This window comes from Limanda limanda, chromosome 1, assembly GCF_963576545.1.
Source record: "Limanda limanda chromosome 1, fLimLim1.1, whole genome shotgun sequence".
NCBI classification, from domain to species: Eukaryota; Metazoa; Chordata; class Actinopteri; order Pleuronectiformes; family Pleuronectidae; genus Limanda; species Limanda limanda.
Window position 1 is genome coordinate 28,683,112 of NC_083636.1, and position 25,948 is coordinate 28,709,059.

Here is a 25,948-nt window from a genome sequence, read left to right on the forward strand (position 1 = left end):
GGGAGCAGGGGGAAGGATTGAGGCAGCCAGCGTGACTCCTACAGCTGAGTGATGGAGGAAGAAGAGGAAGAAGGATGAGAGACATCGGGAGCAAAAAAAAAAACAGCAACTAAACTCAAAAGAGGTATGTTTTAGTGTAGAAACAATATCAAGACAAATTATTCTGCCTCTAGCTGTCTGGTTTGTAATGTTTCCAAAAATTATTTTCTATATTCTCTCTTTCTCAGTGTCATTTCTTCTCAGCGTCGCGGGTGGGCCGTATCTTCATCTCGGAGAATTTGAGTGAGTACTGCCAGCCCGTCCAGGAGGACCACTCGATGCCGTCTGCGTAGGATGTGTGCTGGCCGCGCAGGTACTGGCCGTTAAGGTTGCAGGTGTGGCAGTTGCGGTACCACCAGGCCCCGTGGTAGAAGGAGGCGCAGTTGTTCTCCGAGTGGTCGTTGTCCCGGTCTTTGGTGGTGAACTTCATCCCGTTGTGCTTCAGGAGAGAGTCACCTAAGGAGGGATAAGAGATGAACAACGACATTTTAAAATGTGAAAATAAAGGATATAACGCGCTAAATAAAAACTTACTCAAACACATGCTTACTCCTGAACTATCTAATAATGCAATGTCTCCTTCAGCGAATCACAATGTATTTTATAAGTCAAATTTTTTGCAAACGATATCATTGGTTAGAGGTCTAAAGCAGAGGTCTCCAACAGGGGGTCCGCAACCCCTAGGGGGTCCGCAGAGGTACTGCAGGGGGGTAGCGACATTTTTGGTTGATTAGACAATTATTTTACATTTTTTATATTTTTATTTCGACAAATTTAAATTGTTTTAAATACACATGAACATGAAATCCAACATATTGTAGCGGACAGATAAATGGAGGCAGAAGACGTCATCTTTCATTCAGCGACACACAATAGTAAAAACATGAATATATGAACCTGTGTATTATTTGAATAGCTTAGTATTGAATGCACAATAACAGGGTAGCTTTGTTTATACATGGCACTAGGCCCAGTTTAATATTAAACACAATTTTTTACAATATATATAGTATGGGGTCCCTGCTCCATCTCTCCATCAGTTTGGGGTCCTTGGCCTGGATCTAAAGGAAAGTATGTAAACCTTGCAACCAGTCTCAAAGGCATAGAAACACTTATGTTGCATTCAGGGACCAAAGGCATATGTTAAACCCGGTCCTTAAGGTATATACACAATTATGCCACAAAGGTATATACACGATTATGTTGCACCCGGTCTAAAAGTCTGCATTAGATGATTGAAACGAAATATCACAAACTGAGGAATTTGACTTTTGAAGCATCTTTTCATCCTCTCGCATGCCAATACACACAATTGGATCTGATCCCTGAAACCAGTAATTAGACACATCCACGAATTGATTAAATTCACAACGGCTGAGGACCTTTCAACTAATCATTCCTATAAAGCGAGGGCGAAGGACAGAAGAAATAAAATAAAACTCTGCACTTCTCCGGAGTATCGAGTCTCATTATCTAACGCGGGAGGTCAGGAAGCCTTGTAGCCAATTTATCAAAGGTTCTGGTGTGACCTTTTTATCTTCCCTCTTTTTGATAATTTCGCACGCCCCACACCCCCCAGAACGTGCGTCCGTCAGTGAGCGGACTGAAATGTAATTAGAGGATGGAAAACAAAAACATAATCACATGCATCTTTTAACATATTTTTCTCGCCACACAAACAAATTATACATACAAGCCAATGAGGGAGGAGGGGGGGGGGGAAGGGGGGCGTCGTTTCTTGCAACCTGTTATTGTGATTATGACAGTGATGAAAGACCACTGCAGGAATGCGGCACGCGCACGCAAGTTGCATCCCCTTCAGTGTCTTTAATCACGGCCTGCGCGATGAGAATGATCTGCACAATCAAACAGCCGAGCCCGAGAAGATCACTTAATAAGGATTTGTCACCGGCCAATCCTCGCCGTCGATAAGCGATTTACCAGCCGGTGCTCCGAGGGGCTCGCGGGTACAGTGGAGAGCAGCGTCCGCAGTGTACAGACACTGCGGTAAAGATTTGGGCAAATGGATGTTGAGAGAGCTCATAATGTTGAGTAAACTCCCCATACCCCCCCCCCCCCTCCGCTGTCGGTGCCCTGCTTTCTTCACCAAGCCGGCCTCACACTGTGACCAGAAGTGGAAAGAAGGATAAAGCTGAGAGCAGAATGAGAGACGGCTCACCAGCTATCAGGTGCTGGCTAACAGCTTGTCAGGGCATCAAACAACCCCTAATTGCCCAGGATGTGGCCGGCCAGCGTCTTGCCCTCTCTCTCTCTGTCTTACTCTGCTCTCCATTTGGCATTACCATGGCAACCAGGCGGCAGGAAAGAAAAATCTGACAGCTACGTCTGATATTCATGTCGTGTGCTGGTCGACATTAGGAGACAAAGAGACAGCGGGGGTGAGAGAAATGGAGAGAGGGAGAAAATGGAAGGGCTCAAGGATGTAGAAAAGAGGAAACAATAAAAAAAGGGAAACACTTAAAGGCTCATTTGCAAGGCTCCGGATGTCACCTCAGTGGCCGGGGGGGATGGCGGCCTCCTCTGTTGCCCATTAAGATCCAGCTGCTCCCAAACCGAATGAGCTGATCGCAGAGCGGCCACGGCAGAGTTCTACTAATAATGATAATAAGAGCTGAGGTGAGCATCCTCAGAAAGTTTCAGTTCCCTTTTATTCGGCTGTGAATGCATAACAAGCGAATGGGTTCAAAGTCGGGCTGCGCCGAAGACAGGCCGGGAGGACTGTTTTTTTTTAGCAGAGACTGAGTTTGGGCAACAACAAAAAATTGCAAACACACCAAACACATTTTCCTCTCCCCCTCTGGTTTCCCTTAATTCATTTTGTGTGCCTCCCCTGTCCCTGAGTCACCTCTGTCCTCATATTTACTTCCTGCCTTCTGCTCCTCTCCCCTCACACCTGTCCCCTCCATTCCTCCATCCTAGCTACTCCCTCCTTCCTCCCTTTTTTACCGCCGCCGCTCCATATCTCATATCTGTCCCCATTCTCTCTCACAGCAGAGCTCCTAATAGATCCTCTAAATTGCCTCGTCATTTCAATGGAATAGTTTTTTTTTATTAACGCTGCAGGTCAAACGGCGCAATTCATTGGCTGTAATTGAATCATGGTGACGTGGAGGTGCCGTGGATCTGACGGTCGGGGGAGCAGGGACGCGGACGCTAACAGTCCCTCTGTCTCCGTCCTTTAAGAAGAGGACACAGGTGGTGCACTGTAAAAATAACATTCTATTATTTGAGTTGGTGGCAGCGTGTGCTGGAAGTTGACGTAAAGTCTACCCCACTGTTGTGGCTTGGGAGTTCACAATTGGGTTAAATGAAAAAAAAGAAGCCAAAAAACCCCCCAGACTAATAAGAATTTCAGCAAAAAAACAATCCTTGCAAGCCAAGTTGAACTAGTTCACCAAGCGTGTGCACATACCTGCGTTTCCAGAATAGTCTCCCACAGTCAAAGGGTATCCGTCATCGTCAGCGTCCACGGAGAAGAGGCCCACCCCGAAGGTGGCGTACTGGGCGTATGCGGTGCTATTTTCAAAGTCCTCCAAGTCGATACGCAGCTCATAGTTGCCCTGGATGGACAGGGCATGGATCTGCTTCAGGCCTGCAGGAAGAAATGAGACACAGACTTAAAAAAACAATCCTTTCGCAAAGTACCTCCATTGTTCTCGGCAAACAATGTAAAGCTATTTCAGAAGCCTCTCAGCGCCGCACGTTTTCTGGAAATAAGACGTAATATGGTTTTTGGTCCATTTAGAGTCTCCCCTTGCATGTGTAGGGTTTCTTGCCAAAACAAGATTAGTTTTGAAAAAAGGGCAGAGTGTCTGCTGCTCACACTGGACTTTTCAATGAGGATAGAGAGACCAGCCGAATGCAGAGAATTTAATGAAGGAATGACTTAAGATAAAGTTGATTTCACATGGACACATAGTTGGAACCAGGAATCTACAGTTTTTAAAGTGTTTTTATTGATCTCCCACAACGAGATATTTGTACTGGGCATAGTTTGTACAGGAACCTTCAAATGTGACACTTCTCGAGTATACCCATTATCCAGATATGAAGGCAGCCATCTACATTTGGAGGCAGTGTCTGCACAGGGGGATCAGGAGATGGAGCCACGGTATCATACATGCTTTTGCACTTTTTTCACTTTTTATATCTTTTACCTTTTATATATTTTTATATAGATGTGTTTTTGTCTAAATAAATGTTACTTTGTATAAATATTAGAAAAAGTGAGTAAATAGTGAATAAATATATATGTGTTTTATTGTTTTTCTTATGTGTGGTGTATTTATAGTGTTTTAATGTTTCTATGTTCATTGTATGCGCCAATAACCTTAGCAAATTCAAGGTAGGTGTTAACCTAGTTGGCAATAAATACCTTCTGATTCTGATTCTATGGTGCCATTTACCACAATAAAACATCTCATAACTTGCTAAAACTTAAAAATGGGCACTTGGACATACATCATTGTGATATCAACTACCTAAAATAAGAGAAACCATCTTTAAGAAAAAATGATTTGACGTTTTCTTTAACTTTTCCGTTTGCCCCCCCGTCCCATCCAACATGGAGGAGAGGGATTTATGACTTATACTGCATCCTGACACCAGGTGATGCTGGAGATTCTGTGGCTTCACTTTTGGGGAGCTGTTATATCTTCCATCTTTATATAAGGTCCTGGATCTTGTTCATTATGTTGTAAAAATGAATATGTAACTTATTTTTGTCAGCAATTCTATTTAACAAAAGTAATGATTGTAGATTGTGGATTTGTCGTGCTTTCATCTCTCTATGTCAAGGTGTCCAGGTTAAGAGGAGATGCTGTAAAATCGAAGCTACGTGAGGTGAGAGTAAAGTTATTCATAAAAAAATTAATAATATCACAAGGTTAACTGTTTTATTGTGAAGTTAAATCGTTCAAAAAGATAAATTTTAAAGAGAAAAACAACCAGAAAGCTTGAATGGATTCAAGGACTAGCAGAGCTTCACCCAGAGGAGAAGCTACTTGTACTCATGTTTGGATTATTGGCCTTGGTGTCCGCGAACATTAAAGACTATGACCTGACTTGATATCAAAGTCACAGTTTTTAATATTGAAGAGAGAATTTAAAAATTTAAAGGCGAGGTCAACAACATTGGTGGCCTCCTGATAATGAAGGTACACAGAACCTGAATCCCTCACGCTTTTCACTGTGGCAATGTGAGAGTTTTCACTTTCCCTTCAGGTCAGTTCAGGAGAAAGAGAGAGCAAAACAAACTGCAGTGTTTTCATAAACCGGTCAGGTCAGGACTCAGAAGGCTGATGTAATGTTCTCCAGTTAAACAAGAGGGCTAACGGGGTTGGAGTCATCATTACTACAATTTCTCTACCGCAGGAACGGATGAAATAATTGCAGGAAAGAGTTATAGGGTTTTGCAGGTAAAAGTTATTTGTTGTGTATAAAAAGATTTGGTCAGTGACACATCTAAAAGTCCCTATTAACCTCAGATTTTATGCTTATGATTAAGAGGCAAGGCCCAGCTCATTAATGCCCACGAGTAGAAGAATTACCTTTGATTAGACCTCATTTCCATCATCATCATAGAATCATTAAACCCTAAACGCTTTCTTTTCGTCTTCGGATAAGAGTCTGTTTTCTCTTTCCAATCCCTGATTGTGTGTCTCTGCTCAGGGTAATCACTTCTCGGGCCCATTTAGTAAATGAGACACTTTTTTCCTCCCTTTCAGTTTGAGACACGGGCATTTTGATTTCACGTTTAAAATTTAGAAATTCTCTCATTCAAAAAGCCCTTTCCTGTGCTTCAATCTTTCCTGAGCTCCAGCTTCAGCGCTCCTGTGAAAGGCCCCTATAAATAAAATGTATTATTATAATATCGGTGCTGTTACTTTAATGTCTTGCAAAATCAAGGATCTTGAGTCTTGAGGCGGCTAAAAGACCAAAATATCAATGTTGCATTTGCTACAGGTTCTTACAACTATTAAAAACTGAATCAATAAGTCCTGTTCTCAAACTCAAAGACCGTACTCTTGAATAAAGAGAAGAAAAAACCCCGTAGACACTGTCACAGTTTCCATCCACCTGTCTCAACTCTGAACGATTCCAGCTTGCCATCTCTTCGCTGCGATGCCCCCGAACCGAACCGATCCTTTAATTGTTCCCCGATCCTTTAGAATGAGTGAACGAGACAGAAAGCGCCGGAGGGAAAGGAGCTTCCATCCCGTCTTCCTTGCCCCCTCCTGCTCTGCGTTTGCCCCCGCTGTGTCGGAGTGATGGCTCTTCCCAGGGCAACTTTTCATCTACCGGGTTGATCAAAGCTACAAAGAGGAATAGTGTGTCAGGCAGAGAGGAGCAGGGGAGGAGCTCCTCAACCTGGGCCTGCTTTAAAAGACGGAAAAAAAACGCAGGAAGACAAACAAAAGTAAAACTCTGCTTCGAGACTCTGTTAACCAGGCTTTCTCCCGTGCTTACAAGTGCACTCTATGCATCTGCCGCGTTTGTTTCGGGAATCAAAAAGCGACGCTATTTGAAAGCACGCATTGATGGAGAAGCTTCAAAGGCTTCCTGGTTGAAAAAGCGAGTCTCGGCTTCTTCGACGCATGTTGAGGGAGCTGCAGGCTGCAGTCGCTGGCTGAAGGGTTTGTTTTACTCCCCTTTAATGTGAGTGGGAATTGAGCATGAAAGCGGCTGCACCACAGGAAGCCAGGTGTTTTAATGGACTTGTACACACCAGTCAGTTTACCACCGACCACAATCATCACTAAACGAACGCGTTTAAAGCTCGCAAACCTTTGACTTGCTTCGCCTAATGGGAATTCCATCATGGTCGAGAGTGGCACTCAGAGAGCACATTGTCTAAAGTTTAGGGCTAATTTGACGTCCAGCACAGCTGAAAGAATCCATTACTATCCAGAAACAGGCGGAACCCGGGCACTTAGTTTGGATATGATCTCGCCCGATGGGAGGTTAGTCCAGTCATGAATGCGCAGGTCACTCCGGCCAGTGTGCGGCTAATTCCTACACGGGGACATAAATACTCCCGTGCATCCCATTTTCACTTGCATTCACGTTGTCGCTCGCAGAAATAGTTTCGGTGTCGTAGGCCTTTGAGAGAAAAGTATCAATCCACACAAACACCTCAGGGAAAAGTGCCCTGGAGTGATTTGACAAACTTCAAACGACAGACTTGTTTTCTCTTTCAGGAGAGGAGAAGAAAAAAAAATACCAGATGCAACACAGCTCTATTTAAAGAGTCTGTGGCTTCAAACTGTATTTACATAACTTTAATTCACTCCCTAATTAAAGCCCCAGAGAATCTCTGTGAGACTCTAACTCGGAATAATTAAAGAGGAAGATAAGTGAAATAACAACAGAGACTACTTTGGTTCAAGTCTAAATGCTCAGGTGTACCTCTCTGTTAATTAAATGCTATTGTTAGGTTATTTAAAATGGGAGTTCTAATACAAGGGAGAATTTTAAGGTGTTTTGCTGCAGTATTAACATGCTGATTGCTCCGCTGGGGAGAGACTCTTCCCTCTTCTCACTGATTTGCCGTTAAAGAGAAGCTTAGCGGAAAGCCGGGGAAAAAACTTCTCTCCTCCTACACACTTTAGATGAGCAATTAGGGTGCGCTCTCTTCACACTCTTCAATCGGACAACAGGTTCATTTCAAAGGCCATTTTTTAATAGCGGTTTGTTATTCTTGTATTTAAATCTCTGGCAGTTCATTATTATCGTTCTAATTACGCATATTTTCATACTTTGAAAGTATTACTTTCACGAGTGGCTTTTCCACCTGGAAATCAAACCACACAGAGGCGATAAATATTGGTATATTCGTGTAGATGTTGTAAATTGACCTATTAGTGCCTGATCGAGAGTTGAACTTGCTGGGCCTCAGTTTCAAATTTCTCACCCGCTCGCCAAAGTTACATAGAGCAAGACGTTCGGGGTGAGGAGTGGGAAAAAGGAGCGGCGCCATTCCTTTGTTCCAAGGCAGTGAACCATCAGCCTAATTTGGAAGCTGGTATTTTCAAGTAAAGAAGTTGCTTTACGTTTCGTACTTCTGCAGATAACAAATTTGCCATGAGAGTCCCTGAGATTTAGAAAATGGCATACAAATATTAGAAAAATAATTAAAGAGAACACTACAGGGATAGAAATATCCATCCATCCAGGATCTATGCTGCTTATCCTTTGAGGAATGCAAGGGGCTAAACCCAGGGACAAGCAGTCATTCCAGTCTCTAATCAACCTAACCCCCAATGTGTAGGCATCATAGAAAGATACAACCTTGGAATTATAAAAAAGAACAGAAATATATAAATGTATAAAAGGAAATATATAGATATTAACAGGAAAAAGAACACATTTTGTATAAATACTATGGACCTTGATACACCTCTCCATCAAAGTTAGACACTGTCTTCTCATCAATTTGAAATAAGTTGTAAATATTATTTTGTTCATGTGTTCTGTTACACACAGCATATATTTTTTGAAATATAGTTTTCCCTCACTCTTGCTGAGGGTTAAGGGAAAAGGATGTTGCACCTTGTTAAAGCCCAATCAGACAAACTGTGATTTGTGAATATGTGCGATACAAACAAAAACTTGATTGATTGATTGAACCTGGTTCAATAGTAATCGTCTGTAACGGACACTGCAAAGCAAACACGCCCAAAATTTAACATCGGTCAGTGTCAGTTGGTTGGGAAATATAAACAGGACCAGCAATCCAAGACTGAGTGGCAAATATATGAAAAGTGTTCGCGAGCTAAACAGAATCAGCCTGTGAGCGAGGGACTCAAACTGAAGCACGGGACGTTTGTGCTGCAACCGTATATATCTGAGTGCAGAGATACCAGGTTAGAGCAGAAGTGAAGCAAATCTGCACGCAAGCTGCGGCTATTTGAGAGAGAGGACAGGGTCTGGAGGGACAGGGCTGCAAAAATCTGAATGTGAAATGTGGAAATAATGCTCTCAAAATGAAAGGCATGAATAAAGATAGGAAGAGAAACTAAATGTGCCGTCCCCACACGATGTGTATTCACACACAGAGTTGGAACAGTGATGTTCTATAACAAACTGTGAAATAGTATTACTGCCGCTTCTTTTTGAGTTACAGTTACAGTGGGGAAATAATTTATACAAGTAACGGTCTGGTGTAAACCCCGATAGTGTTATCTTTAGAGAGATAATCACAAATTGGATGCAAAACAAGTCGATGATAATTAGTCAATGTCATCAGCAGGAGAAGATAAATACTACTGGCAAAATCAGCATCTCATTATGAGCGATCGATGTGTTTACTGATAAACAATCGTATTTAGATTGAAACTGATTTACAAGAGCACTGATGGGATGGAAATCTTTACCCATTTATTTCCATTAAATCATCGGTGTGGTAACAGTCGTGTGCAGCTGCATTCCAGAAGCATCACCTTCATCATGTCCATTCTTATGAATATTAACATTTCAGGTTCCCACAAAGGAAAGCAGACTATTAAATGTAGAACACACTAGAGCATGTCGGAGCAAAGTGTTGCTTCTCTCTGGTGATAAATCTGTGAAAAAGGAGAACAAAAATAATATATATATATATATAAATGGTATTCAAACCATATATATATATATTATTTTTGTTCTCCTTTATATATATATATATATATATATATGCAATTACCTCATTAAAACTAGGTCATGGGGATCCATAACTAATTTTCACTGTTCTGAGGTCTACAGGAAGGGGGACAAATCCAACTTGTTTAGATCTTGAAAATGGTAATTTGTCATTTTTATCTTTTATTCGCTCTGAGAGAAGTGTTGTGTTCTCCAGAATGAGAAAGGAACAATGGCTGTGCCTCCCTGACATTGATTAAAGCATTACCACCACAGATTGCGTCTCTTTATATGTGATTTTACAGCTAATGAGACTGACATCAATGACTTGATTAAAAATGTAGAGGACTTCTGCGAGGTTCTCTCTGTGATGCTGCTAAAAGGCCCTAATATTAATGATTTATTTGCTTTTATTTGAAAAGTATGTAGGGGGGGGGGGATGTATTGGATGCTTTTAGGGGACAGGTTGCAGTCCTGTACTCGGAGTCTCTCCTAAGCTCTAAGGGGCATAAAGGAAAAGAATAAAAAACCAGATCTCTAAACCCAACAGAGAAATGATTACACTTCTCTCTGCCGCTTGTGACATTTCTCGAAGTTAATTATTCATCATGCTTTTCTCCCTCTGTTGCTGGGGGGCAGCTCCTGAGACTGTTTCAGCCGGAAAAGGAGAAAAGCAGCAGCACTCTTCTTTCTCCTCCTCCTCCCCGCCTCCCCGCCTCCTCCCATCATAATTCATCCCCTTTTCATCGTTTTGTCTGTTTTTTTTTCCTTCTTCCTCTCTTCTCTCTATCCCTTCCTCTCGCTTTATCTTCCTGTCGAGCAGTTTTACTCAACAGAGATTGTGGACAGGCAGGGAATTAGAACGATGACCGACTATTTCCGTAGCCGCGGAGACGTCCGGCGTGCCCTTTGCCACTGGGTGCCGGGCTGGTTGAGTGGGACTGCGAACATGCCTTCCGCTGAAATGCTCGCTGTCGCCTGCTCTCAGGGAACAGAAGAGGCTTGCTATCGTCGGCTCGCCTCTTGTCATCAAAAGATAGGCGCACAGGGAGAAAAACAGAGACAGGTGTGCGCTGAACTCTCTGGCTTGCTGCTCCCCCGGAGCCATCTGTGACATTTCGTGGGACAAAAAGCGAAAGAATTTTAAGATTAACTGTCACAACTCTGACGGGTCTGTGCCTGTTTGCCAGTTTCCTCCTCCAAGTTCGCATTCAAGACTTTTCCAAGGAGCAGTTGTGATAGGTTTTTCAGCATGTATATAGCGAATCATTTTTAATGTTGGCTATCGGCAGAGGCTGTAAAGGTGCACTCTTTCGTTAGCCAAGTAGAAGTGCAGATACTTAAAAAAAAAGTCTCAAGCAAAAGCATAAAAGTACAGGTTCTGAAATGCACTTAAAGTATGAAAGTTAAAAGTTTTATTCCGGTTCTATCTGTGCAAGGAAATGTCACAATAATAAAGTTCGAATTGAAAATGCTATTCTAAAAAGAGGGATTAAAGAAAGAGATTTTAGGAGCAAATGTGTGCAATGATTTGAATGAAGTATTCTTAAATTAAGGCCAGGGATGAAACATTTGCTGCTCTGCTTCGTTGTAGACGTCTTTACTTTCTTCCAGGTTGTTCCTCCTTGTCACTGACATATGCACTGCGCCTCTTCTCTTCATCGAGTCTCCCTCTCTTGACTGTTCCGTTTCTTGATACGCCCTTTACACCGTGTTACGTATGTTGTGCTTGATGTGCACTGGTGGATACAGAACAAGGAGTCGTCCTTTCTGTGTTTCCGTCCATTTAGGTTAAAATCTGTCCTCATGTTGGAGAGGCGGTGCTCGATGATGCAAAAAAAGAAAACATTAGTAATTCCCCTCGACTGCCTCGAAACAAAAGTAAAGAGCTTGTTTTTGAAAGTGCAGATACTTGTGTTAAAATGTATGGAGTAAAAGTTGTCAGAAAAATAAATACTCATGTTAAGTACATATACCTTAAATATCTGTAGGCAATGTAAGTACTGTAACAAAGTATTTGTACCACTTCCCCCCACAGGCTCTGGGGAGGTATATAGTCATCTTTTAAATAGATGTTCTGTTGCTAGGCTGCACGCTTCTGTAAACTTTGATTAAACCCACTCACCTCACACTATGAATGGTGACTGTGTCAAATGAGATCTTTTTTGGGGGCTCTGTCGAGTTGACACACTCAAGTAACCAGTGTTTGAGTGAACAAGTTGCTGATTCTACACTGTTCAACACCGAGCACAGACTATTCTTAAAGTGAAAGAACATTTCAGCAGAACTATTTATTCAGCGGCAAACACGCGGCGCCGCTCCCCCGGCTGAGTCTACCTTGGGAATAATGATCTCGGGGATGTTTGTTCACTTTGCCCACAGCACCCTCATTACTGCTCTCAGGAGTCACTTGTTTCATCTTCGGAGATGGAGACATTTTGCGATATCTTATTAAGACATATTGTTTCCTTTGAATCCTTATGGGTTTCTGAGCAGACAAAAGCTCGCCGAGCCTTCCGTTTCAGACCGTTCTTTCACCACATATAAATCCAGCAGCTTCAGGAGTCGTCTCCCGGTGCCGCAGACGGAGCATGACTGCAGGTGTGGAGATGCTGCCTCTGTCGATATGATGAACGGCGTGTGGGATGACGGGGCGAGGAAGGAATTATACAACTAATCTGTGACTCTTTCCTTTGGCAACCTCACTGCACACAGCGATCGCAGCTATAACTGTGGCATCATCTGAATCGAAGTCCAGGTTCGGGCTTGTGTGCTTTATTATTTTGCGGTCAGGGTTCATGTTTAAGTGCAGAGTGTGACAAAGTTCTGCAGGATCACAAAGGCACACGCAGACTGAAAGCACAGCTGTGTCTGTGGCAGTCCAATAGGGCTATTAAAGTGATTGAGAGGGACAGGCAGCAGAGACACAGTTATTATGGTTGTGTTCTAATGTTAGCTATAATTAAATGTTAATCCTCCATGAAACCTGTGTATACGCTGTACCCTTATAATTCTGCGGGGACAAAGTCTGTCTGCAACAAAAATCTTTTAAGGGGAAATGACTAAATTATTTTCTTTTCCTTTCTGAATAGAATATTAAAGCTGCATTTGTCCATAAGAAGGGGTTTGCAGGTTTTGCTTTATAGCAATTTGTCTAAAATGTAAAAGCACATTGGTTGTTTTGTTGCTGCTGTGCTATTATTTGGAAATGTGGTGAACTTGGGTCAGAGGATTGCGTTGACTACTCGACAAACCTCGGAAATACCTGTTAAGTAAGAAAAAATTGCAGCTAAGTAAATAATTCAAACTGTATATTAAGAAAGAAAAGAAAGTTTTATTTTTTGAATTACATTGACTATAAAATTCTTATTGCATATAAACCAGATAGGTTGAACACAAAGTATCCTGACCTCACTCGACAAAATAGACCGTTTATTAAAAGCTCTGCACACAACGTCCGGCACACAAGCAATAAAAAGTTTCCCCCATCTTAAACTTATATTCAAACAGATTCGATTAAAGATTTTAAGAATCAGGCAAGCAACCTACCACATGCTATAACTACAACAATGTCATCCAAACAGGATACGACGCTGTACTTTTGACACTGTTCAATTCTTCAGAGCTTCACATTTAATCACAAGATAATAAAACTAGGTCTGTTAGTACCTGGCTTATTTTAGCACCTACTAAAGCCGTGTGACGTCAGCCAAAATGTGCTTTTTCATCTTCGTTATGTTCCAAATCTTTCCTGGAGGATGTGCCCTCACAGCTCCACTTGTGCAAATGTGTTCGATTAGAATTGATAGGTGTTCAAATCTGGATATATTTTACATTTATCTGGCTTTTTCATTAGGTTTTAACTATTTAATCAGTTTATTTGTTATTTAACTTTTCTCTCATATTTCCATCCCTCAAAATTGAATCAATTTCTTTATGTCAACATTTATCAGTTATATTTACCAAACAGCTTGAACTGTTCATATTTCATATGTATCTATCTTTTTCAACCATTTTTCAGCTGCCCATTAGAGCTTTCTGTTTTTTGAACTAGCTTCCATGAATTCTCAATTACAACATCTCGAATTCATGTGTTGCAGCTGGCTCAATACGCCGATATAAATTTCTTTAAAAAGAAAATCATGAATTCAAATATGTCTAGCGGCTCCACAGTCTTTTCCTGTAGCCTCTGGCAACCGCAGATTGAAATCCCCCCAGGGGTGTGAGTCCTCCTTGCTGACTATCACCGCTCTAAGGCACAGGCAGAAACGGTGTTCTTGGCCTCACGTCTGCAATGCTGAGCTATTTAACATTCACTATGTGTAAAATGTAAACTCCAAAGTCCTGGGAGCTATTTAGTTAGTTAGTTAGTTAATCTCATATCAGCCGGTCAGATACAGGTCACTGTAAACCTCAATCCTGTGGAACAGACATAGCTGTGGGCTGTGGGTAACCATGTTCTTATTGGACCAGCACTGATTTAGTGGCTGCATCACAGCGTGCAATATTAAGGGATGTACGTGAACCGCAGCCAGTTATAGAACGACTAAATTAGAGAGAATCTATGGACGTGTCAATGTGTTTTTTTCTCTGATCTTTCCAAATGATGAGGTGTCCGTGAATACACCGCGTCTGTGCTCCGAGTTCTCTCCCTGCCAACCCGCCAGCTGTCACTCTCCTCTCTGTCGTATCACATCTCCCAGTAGCTACTCATCTGAAATAAATGAGTGCCAGTTGCTTAGTGTCTCGTCGCCGCTGCAAACGTGAGACACGGAGGAAGTCGCATGTTTCCTCATGTTGCCTTTAATGAAGTTTGAGCGACGGGATCTCATGTTTGTATGTTAAACCTGCAGCTTGTTCTCTCCGTATTCCTATTTACATTCTTACATTTATTAATGAATAGATAGAGAGAGGCAGGGGTTGGTGCGACATTCAAGATGCAAATTGAGTCTTTTACTATGAAAGTAAGATTTCTGTCAGGCAAGTAATATAGAACACACAAACAGGTTTCCTTAGCTATCCTTGTTAGGACTTTGCGTTGACTTCCATTCATTGTGTACATCCTAACCAAAACCTTATCCCTTAACCATTACTAACTCAGGTCTAACCTTAACCTAACCACATCTCCCATTTTAGCTCTAACCTGAATGGCTTAGACATTATTTACCTCTTTGCTACAGGGCTTTGGTTCTGGTCTACTGGTCCTGAAGAGGCCAGTGTTTATACTGTAAAGTAACTCAACCTAATGCATGCCCCCCTTTAACATAAAATTAACCATCACAAGGAAATGCCTAACCCTAAAATAAACCTAATTCTAACCCAATCGCTACATCTTAACCATTAAACAGCCCTTCGAAAAATTGAGGACCAGTCAAAATGTCCTCACACCATAAGGTCTGAGCTGAAATTGGTCTTTACAAAAATATAAGTATAAGTACACACACACATTAACAGATTGAAACTTCTACAGAAAAATAATTATGTAACTTCATCACTGATGTCCTCCGTGTTTTCTTCCCTCTCACCATCTCATTGTTTTGCCGTTAAGATCTAGAGACATTCCTCGTGTGTTGAGGTCCCGTTATAATAAACTATGCATAAAACATTGCCTTAGCTCTAAGAATAATTCATGCAGACATAATTGAGCACAGAGGAGGAAGTCAAAGTGTCTGCTATCACTATGCAGTTGACAGTGATTACTGATGGTAATAATACTGCAAGTGCCGCTCCGAGTCGCATGTTGAAAATTGTTTAGCTAAGTTAATTATGCATTTTGAAGGCACAAGTGTATAATGATGGGATACTGGTGGATACAAAACAAAAATCACTCAAATCTTTTTTGTTTTCATATTTTCCAGGTGCAAATACGTACTTAGATCTTTTCTAATGATGTCATTCTGAGTGGGTGAGTTTGAAAGGAGAGTTGCTGAAATGTTCACTGCATTTGTTGGCACTTGTTGTCATAGAGCATGTTTAAACATTTCCTCCCAGCTTTGATTTCTCCCAGCACTTCACTGGTGCACCTCATAATTAGAGTATTTTTGAACATGCTTCAATGACAGCATGCGTGTCTGTAATTGTGTTGAATATTATGCTATTGTTCGACTTCAGATGCTCTTCAAAAGCTGCAACATGACGGGAAGAAATCCTCAACTCTCAGCCACAGCCAAGCCACGGCTCGTTCGTCCCACTCCAACTAGATTAATTTGATAATGATAAGAAGAGCAGGTGAGACAAAACAAATTTGAACCTCTGAAGTCGTGCAGATTACAATTTCGGGCAGCATCACATAAGATTAATTCATCTAATGCTAGGTGGCTCAGATAGATGTCAATATAAGATGTCAGGTTTGCTTTCAACTCCACGTCTCTACGGAACTATAATGCTTCCAAATACCATCCACCAGGCAAAGTAAAGGAGGGGGATTTATCTCAAGTGGCAGGATTAGAGTCATAAAAGGCATGAGAGAGGAGAATGAGAGCCAACAAGCCATCACATCAGATATCATCAGAAATTAACCTTTGGGGTGGAAAGACTGAGTGAAGTGCGGCGAATGGAGATTCAGGGGCAGAAAGTGGAGACGTGAGAGAGAGCCAGGTAGATAAATGCTGAGAGAGTTGGCAGGCATGTGAGGCTGTAATTCAAGGAGAAGACCGTATTAATATTTAGAGGTGCTCTCAGGTAAAACAAAATGAGCGGAGCGGCCCCATCTTGATGGGAAGGACTCGCAAGAGACACTAGGTCTGCAGCAGTCACTCAGACACAAGGCATCAGGTTTGAGCAGTAGATGAAACAATTATTTAAGAGATTAAATAAATATGCATGAAAAATGATCAACTAAATATTAACAAAGGGCCTCAGCACAGGGGCAGCTGCGGCTCAGGAGGTAGAACAGGTTGTCCTCTAAACAGAAGGTTTTTCATTCCGTGTGCCGATGTGTCCTTGGGCAAGATACTGAACTAAATTGCCCCTGACGGCTGCGCCGCCAGTGTATGAATGATGTGTGATGAAGAAAGTGCGGCACATAGATGCACTGCATGAATATGTGTGTGTGAATAATGGGATGGCAAAACTGTAGTGTAAAGCAGTTTGAGTGGTCGTCAAGACTAGAAAATCTCTATTTTTAGCAGATATAGTATCAGACTTGGACCTGATCAGAAAACCAACATGCATCAATACATTTGAGTTAGTGACCAATCCAAAAGGGAACCGAGAACACTCATAAATTATCCTAAAAAAACTGATCTGATCCAAAACATGATGGTCGACCCAAATTGACTGAAGTTCAGAGAAAACACAATGCAGGTCAAAGCATGATGGGAAATGACTAAATGTGCAGCTGCTGTCAAAAAGGTAATTTTCGACTTGATAGCGAGTTTGCTCCTGAGATGGTTGTTCGGTCCAAAACCTCGGTCCAGACTAAAATACCACAGAAAGGACGGCCATCGAATGTCATTGAGATATTGGTGAATCCAAGGGGATGAATAGGTATTGTGATGAGCTCTTGCTCGTCTCTCTACTCCCACCTTGATGGGAATGATTTGTAAGAGACTGGGAATACAAATCCACTCGGTTCGCAGCACTCACTCAGACACAAGGCTTCAAGGTTCAGCGGTAAATTACCCAATTGGTTCAGAGGGGAAGTAAAAGTGTCTTAAAAAAATATCAACTTATCAATAACAGGCCACATCCACAAGGGGTTTTCACTGCTGCAATATTTTGAACCTGATCTCCAGTGAATCCGTGGAAATGCTACCTTGAACTTACAATAGTTTTAAATGTCACCAATCCAACGGTCAACCACGAACAGTAATGAATGATCCAAAACAAACAGATCACATCACAGTCACAGCATGATGCTATTAATTCAGAAATTTTTGGAGTAGCTAGTGGGTTTGCTATGCAGATAGTTGGTCGGTCCACATCTTCGGTCCAGGACTGAAATACCTCTTGATGGACTGCCATGGAATATCCTACAGACAATAATGAACCCCAGGGCATGAACACTACGGACGTACCCTTTCCTCTAGTCCCACCATGAGGTTGACATTTTTCGGTGTAACTAATGTCTTCACAACTATTGGATGGATCGTCAGCTCCAGTACTAATCAGCTAATGACTTTCCTTTAGCTCGACTTCATAGTTAATACTGTCTTTCCTGGGATATTCACTTATGAACCCTTTCACTCATTATTATTCATAGCATGAATTAAGCTGATAGCCAACTTGGATCCACTTGGGCATCAGACATTTTACCACACAGACCTGACATCCGCTGCAGTAGAACTGCACCCAGCCCAAGCCTGACTAGACTGAACTGAACTTGCTGCCGGGCCGGGTCCTGGGAGAAATCAAGAGAGCCTGTAAAGGCCTCTGCCGTGGACCTGCTAATCTGTCCAGATGGGTTCAGTCCTAGGGGGTAAAATGGTAAAAATGTGAACTGCATAAACAAGCAGCAAATCTACCTGTGCAGAGAGAATGTGTTAGATGAGAAGGAGAGACACTGACAGCGAGGAAACACATGGGGAGGGAGTCAGAGTGGAGAGCAGATACTATGAGCACGGAATAGAAAACTAAGACGCCATGAGGACTTTGATCATGGGCACATGACAACATTAAGGCAAGGCAAGGGCAGCGCAAAGGTCTTGTTAAGTCCCCCCCCCTCTCAGATTCCAGGGTCAAAGTAATGAGGAGCCTGAGAAAAAAAGAGCATCCAATGGGGCCATGAATCCTCAGACCCTCCAGTGGTATTTTCTTATAATGAGGTAGCTAAGAGTTCAGGGCTAATCAGGCAACAGGCATCATTAGAATTTTATGATTTTTAAAAAGTCATCACATTCTCCTTCAAATATAGATCATCGTCATCCAACCATTTACTCTCCTAAAGGTATCCACAAATGCAGTGGTGGAACTAGGATGTTTCGAAATCAGGGGCCATAAAGGGGCCACTATTTACACCGAGGGGATGATTAAATTGATGCACAATTCCTTATTAAATGAAGTAAACATTAAAGTCATTCCTTGTTTACTGTTAGCACCAATTAGCTTTAAGGCTATATTTTGAGAAATTTAAGGACATTGTGTACTTCCAAAAACTCTTAATAAATTGCCATATTTTCCATTAGTGTTTTATACATTTTTTAAAAAGTGACTGCTTTCTTTTTTCAGACAAAGAATATAATGGGACAGGAGCACTTCAGGGGTGATTCAGCTAGAGCCAACGCCCCCCCGGACCTGCGCCTAGATCCGCCCCTATACAAAAGCCCCTTCTTATGGAGAAGAATTAGGCTGAATAAGAAGATTACAGTAATTAAACAAACAGGCCAAAGTAATTCTGTTACCTGCAAAAGTGCTGTGGGTGCATGGTTGTTGCCAAGCCTGAACTGAAGAGCTGAATGAGGAGGAAAATGTCTATGGAGTGCTTTCCAAAGAGGTAATAATTACCCATACAAACAGTAAAGAAGCATCAGACATATGTTTAATTCAGTGAGAGTAACACTCTCTTCAAAGTTACCACTGCCTCACCCCCTTTGTTAGAGTCTAATTCTCAATGCAGCAGCAGTTCAGCAGCGGATGTCATCGAGCAGAAACGTATCCTTATCTGGGCTCAGAGGACTTGAGGCGGCTGTCAAATTACGAATAGTTAAACCATGTGTTGTGCTGTTGTCTGACCAGTCATGAACAATATGGCACTGTAACGTACAATGTAATGGAACTGTGTTGTCTATTTTCAAATTTTAAAGCCCTCTCGAAAACCCCAGAAGAATGATGAAATGAATTATTACACAAAACAAAATAGAAAACGTTTAATGTGGCGAGGTCCGGGGCTTGTAAGAGTTTCTGCCGCTGTCGTTAGTTGATCCATTCAATCGTTCCTCAATCAAATTGTCAATCACCCCATCTGTACTCATTCAACATTCCTGTAAGAGAGGACTCCGCTCTTTAATATTTACATCTTCTGAACAATAAAATCCCTTTTTTTTTTCTGCAGCATGAGCCAAACCGTACTTCAGCACCAGCACCGGGTGGGAAGGTGGAGGAATACACCTGTGGGCTGGTGATGAGAGGCATCAAATGAAGCACCTGGGCCTCGTGGAGGGGGCTACGAATTGCTCTAGTCCTCATACATATCGAAATTACCGACAGAATTGCTGCAAATTGCACCTATCTCCACTCCAGCGGTGCAATCTAGTGCAGATGAAGTGCCTGCCAGGGTACAGTCGCACCAATCAGAGGCAGCATACCCTCCTGAATAAAGCAGAGGCTGGAACACGGGGGCTGAGGCATCATTGTGTCAGCACCGGGGCTGATTGGCAAAGCCTCAGCTGGACGGGCTGGCTGCATCCCTGGACAGTCAACATCAGTGTGTCGGACTCACTGAGGAGGAATCACACTCCTGAATAATTAATCGGATATGAATGGAGCATTGGAGGAGCTTTAACTGAAAACACTTACATGTGCTCTAAATAATAGATTGCAGGGGGATTGTAGTTTATATTTCTCTTTCTGGCATGTGATATGGTGTTATGTCACGGAGGCCTGTATATCCTGACAGCTGGGCTCCACACGTGCCACAGTCCGTCCCCCTGGTATGTTTTGACTGGCACCCTGTGGCTTGCGCTGCAACTTTAATCAGCATATTAAATTCACTTAAATGCACATGTGCTCACACTTCAAATGCCACATACCGCAAGGAGTCGTTAAGTGATGCGTATGCAGCAAGAGGTTTATGGCGCTTCAGACAGCTGAGCATGTATATACTCTACACTTCTGGTCACATACCCAAACATGCGTCTGTACCAAGACATGTGTGCATATAGGCAGCATATGTTCTGTGTAGTTAAAGGGCAAATATATGACAGTAATTGAAGGGAAATGATTCATTGTGTGACAAAGAAGTTGAAGTAATTGAAGTAAGTTATTTCAGTGAGCGCGCAGTGAATCTGGCACAATGAGCCATTGTAAAGCACCCACACACCCACATCAAGGGACACTTGTCACTGACCTCAGACCAGCATCATTTACAGCATGTACATCTCTGCTGCATTGTATTGGGCCATTCCAAGGTTTCTGACAGCATTAAGTGAAGTCAGGGACCAATACAATGCGTGAGCCCCATAAAGGCCTTTTCATGTGGAGCCAGTTATTATGGCAGCAATTAAATGAAACACTCTGTACACTGTGTCTCGTAGTGATGAATTACACATAGTGGTGGCAAGCTACTGTGGTTGTGCTACCCCCGTGAAATGGTTTTCTCTGTGATAATTATCAGGCAGTACGACTGGAGGGAGGACATCTGCAGGGTACAAAGCCAACAGGCCGGAGGAGCCACATGGGCACCATTCTCGGGCAGATACCGACTGTAAACAGACGCACGAGGCATAAAAAAACAACTGTTTTCCTGATGTCGGGCCATTTCTAGTTGATCACAATAGGCACTGTTTTATCTTTACAACAATGTGAAGCAACTGGGAAGTGAAAGGTTTTACACAAATGGAATTCCAGTAATTCTGAAAATACATCATTCTCAATGACTCAAGTTGTCATAATTGGTTTACAGACACACACATTACTATATATATATTTTTATATATATACATACATCAGACCACACACAACTCTGGAATGCATTTCAAACTCTTTTAGCCGTGCAATATTCATTGCTGTCTGTGCAATTCAGGGATAATGTGCAATCAGTCTCATTGTATTTATTCTCATATTGTAAATCCTCTGTTTACAATCTATATATTATTTCTACTACATTTATATTTTTATGTTTTTCTTGCATTTATATTGCATATTAACTTCTGTTCACTTAACTGAAGTCTATATTTTGTGACTGTCCTCTTATTAACCTTTGCTTGTAACATGGCATATTTCCCCATTGTGGGACTTAAAAAGAATTATAATATCTTATCTTATCATTTCTTATCTTAAGTTATTCAAAAGAGAAAGAAAGACCTTGGGATTATTACTTTTATTATGTCTGAATGAGGTTGATTGAAGAACCATCATTGGCTGTTTAACAATGTCTTGAAGTCACATTTGGAGATGCCTCAGGGATATCAGATCTTATTCTGTGCGTCAAGGGCAACTCTATCACCGCATCGTAAATACGAGTGTTGATGTGAAGACGTGAGTGGTTAATGGGTCGTGAAAAAGGGGATCAGCTAACTACCTACTATGTTAAAAGAGCACACTGAAAGTTGAGGGTTATTCAAACTGACAACTTGTATCTCTGGTAGAGACTGGGGGCTGTGGTGTCACCTGCTGTAAGTAACACAATGAGTGGAATTTTATTTTGGCCTCCTCAGGCAGATCAAAGCATCATAAGGATCCAGTTCTGTGCTGTACAGTCATCAGTTGGCAAATTTTATTGTGCAAACAATTTAAATTGCCCAATAATTCTTACAATATGGCCGGGGAACCTTTTTTTGTCAAGAAGGAGACCAAACTACAACTTTTTTTTTTTTTCCACAGTGCTTTTGAGAAACAATAGAGGCGACACACAGGGATGTATGGTGAGCGTCTGGCGGGATAATGAGGCTATTTATTCCCTCTAACGGGAACAGAGAGAGGTCAGAGGGGGAGACTGTGTCGAGCCTTCTGGAGAGTCTCTCCGAGCAGTGACCTTCCTGCAAGGTAGCAGCCGTTATTGACTCGACACCAAATCAGCCTCTTACGCGAGTTTGTGGCTCTGCATGTTTATAAGCTTGTGCTCACTTAGGTTTGCACTGATGTGTACCAGTGCATCAGATACAATGCTCCTGGAGAGGATGCGCATTCATACAGTGGTATAAAAATATCAAATGCAATGTTTTTTCCATTAATCTTTCAGCTTTAGCCCTTGTTTCACTCCACGCTTCCATTTATGCATCTCTTCCTCTCATATCAGCATCCTGGATTTTCTCCCTCCTTGACTACTGCTCTCCTCTTTCTCTTACTCCAGCGAACATTGACTTAATCTCCAACAAATCCCGGCGAATGTTGTCTGCACGTATCATTCCAGTATTTTCCAATGCCCTTGACTTCTATCTCTCTTAATGTACGACAATATACTGCAGAGTCCTGCCTATAAATGAGGCAGAAGCTTCACCTATTTATAACTAAAGAACAGAGTAATAAACCTCCTGAAGCAAAATCATCCGGCACTCCATCCCCCCCCTCTCTCCACTAGCCTGTGAGTTGTGAAAGGTACTGACCCTCGACCCCCCTGCTGTCAGTGGTGCAAAGAAGAAGCTGCGGCACATGACTGGAGTGTTTGGCAGGTTTTTTTCAGCGAAAAAGGGTCGCGGGACATTTACAGCAACTGTTTAAACGTTATTTTTTCACTCCCGTCTGTTTGAGCAGATGCCAAAAAATGAAAATAATAAAGGTGGGGAGTGGGGGAGGTTTATCAATAGCCCCCATGAGTATGATGCATGTTTATTCAAAGCCTTTGCCATTCTTGTCATGGTCAACTTGACCTTCCCTGTCTTACTTCAATCGCAAAAATCTGAGGGTGCACAGACAAAATAACAGAGAAAAGAAACACAATGTGAGGCAAAATGGGCCTGCATTGTCCCAGGAATTGTGATGTTCTTTGATTCGTGCTCTCTTTTGTAGCTACAGTCCTCTTTAGGTTTTCTGCTGTGTGACAAGAATATAAATACAAGCCTCAAGATGCTGCATTGTGGTACAGGCTGCTGTGGAGGATGAATGTGTGTAAGGATGTGTTTGTGCATGGGTCCGTGGGAAAGAAAAAGATTAGGGAGGAACGAAATGATAAAAAAATAAATACAGAAATTGTTGCATAAGGTAAACACACAGAGGGACTCGGCACAATGAGGCTGCATTGCCAAATGTTTTAAATGTACGAATGCAGAAAACGTTTTTTGATGTTCTTAGATGTTGGTGGCCAGCGGATCCGTGAATACCCTGCTCTGTTCGGGTGGTGTTTACCCATAAAGCCCTTCAGAGGCAGAAATCAAACAGGGATCAGCCCAGTGAATCCTTGAAAGAGTTTCTAACAGCAGCAGGTCAATCACTGCTTTATTATCATCTAATCATGCAGTGGTTCATGTAATTCAACAACAGAAAAAAAACGTTTCACTGCGTTTCTCCCCTCTCAGCCCACACTGACTTAACTTATCACATCGACAGACTGAAGATAATTTTATTAAAGCAAATAAATGTTGTCTTTAAGCAGTCATTGCGGCCCACTCACATATTTTCTCTCAGTTCTATTGTAAGTGTGTCCTTGTGTGTGTGGACAGAGAGTCCTCTCCAGATCAAAGATGAATGGGCTCACCTTCTGCTTCTCTCAGTACTTCTACAGGCTGGGAGTTGATTGTCAGACTGTGCAGTCTCACAATGATTTGAGACACATCAGAAGGACAGTGAAGAGATGAAGATGCTTGGTGGTATAGAAGAGGAGTGAAGCGAATAGAGTAGCAGAAGAAATACAACAAAAATATTTGGAAAATACTGGTTTACTGTGTGTATTTGGTGTAACGAACCACGGTCGATCCATAATCAGTATCGACCCAAATGGTATGTTATGGTACATATAAGCGTAAAATTAAATTTTGCTGCTGCTGTCACTCTCACTTTTTAAAGCAATAACTTTGTGAATTGCAATCAAGAGATGCAGTAAAACCAAAAGTTGACAGGGCGAGCCATGGCTAATGAAGGAGCAGAAAGAATGGATTCAAATCTCATGTAAGGGAGTATTAGGCTTCTGGCAGAGTAAGGGACCAGTGTTTACTAGATAATTGCTTCAGTCTGTGTCACTGCAACACTTGTGACAGAGTGAAGCATCAGGTACATGGACTAGAAAGTTGAATAGGAGATTTAATATATCAGAGAGAGCTGCACTGAACTGCAGCTGGTACTATGAGGTCTGACTGTCTCCGTGGATGGTAAAAACTTTGAGGACGATATACAGGGAGCATGACAGAGGGCGGCAGAGCGAGCATGTTATGCAAGTAATTAACAAACCAAAACACTTGATTAAAGATCTATTACGTTATCAAAAGAAATGTAAATTCTGTGGCTAACCACCACGACCTGGATAATGATCGGGAAACACTGATGTACACGATGATGCAACAACAACAGAGGCTAGTTAATACAAAAAAGTTTGGTTCAAAACTTTATCTTAATACCTGAAATGTTGCAGAGGTTAATTGTTCTTTTAAGTTGTTAAATGAATTAAGTTCATTCAAGTTATATTTGTCTCACTATTTTTTTGCTGATCCCAAAAAATTCTCCGATCTGTGACTAACAACCATGATGATGGTGTTTGTGTAGCGTCTCTTTCGGAGCATCAGTGACGTTACTTACAAAAATGATATGGTAACATCATATTTGACTTTGCTGTAATTTTTTTCAACGTCCATTATTTACTCACGTAAGACTGAAAAAGACAGCCAAGCCTGTGGATTGCCTATCTCCAAATTATAGTCATTCCAACTGCCTGGCTCCCATCTGCACACTCAATCGCAAATAAACACACACAAACACCCAAATGTCTCTGTGGTTCACCCCTCAACTGTAATCACATGAGCTTACAATACTTCAGGCAGGCTAGGAGCACAATTATAGCACTCGCATGTGCCCCACTTGTTAAAGGTGAGCGGTACATGTGAAGTGGTTTACTCGGCTATTTTCTGAGGAAATTTGTGCAATTTTAGTGACAGGCAGGAGAGCAGGCAGTAGAGAGCGGACATAAAGTTTTGCTTTTCCATTTCTTCTCAGTGGCAGCTGTAAATGTATCTATAATGAGGCAGTCTGCCGGAGAATGTTAAATCACACTGAGGCCCTTTTCAGAGGGAGGACAACTTCCAGGCAGAGCAGTCAAGACACATGGGTCTTATTATGCTGTGTCCACTTCGCATAATACCGGAGACCAAAACAAAAATGTGATGATGTGACATGTCGTGGGCACTTTCAGAGGAAAGAGGATCTCTCAAATCTCTGTTGTATGTAATTTGGTAGGGCTGAAAGTTAATAACAGAGATGTGATGTCAGTTGTTTTGCCTGCTGGGCTTTTTCTTTCGTGTCATTAAATCTGTTATGTTAAGTTTATTGATCAAGGATGTTTGCATGCTCGGGCGTAAAAAGAAGACTCTTATCAGTGACTCTGTATGTCCCTAAAACAATGAGACTGATAATGTGTAACAGCCTGCAGCTCATAACAGATGCTCACAGTCATACAGGGAGCTAAATGTTACTCTGCCTGCAAATTCAAAGTTCGCTGCAAATGACGTGACGATTGCAAAAAAACGAA

The 25,948-nt window shown here is 41.9% G+C and overlaps 1 protein-coding gene across 1 annotated transcript in view; it reads right to left on the reverse strand.

Moving 5' to 3' along the window:
• Nucleotides 1–229: 229 nt before the first annotated feature.
• fibcd1b (fibrinogen C domain containing 1b) overlaps nucleotides 230–25,948 on the reverse strand; it is a 117,492-nt gene continuing 91,773 nt past the window's right edge. Inside the window, 2 exon segments of the mRNA XM_061074778.1 lie at nucleotides 230–495; nucleotides 3,473–3,652. Coding sequence (XP_060930761.1) covers nucleotides 230–495; nucleotides 3,473–3,652 — 446 coding nt within the window.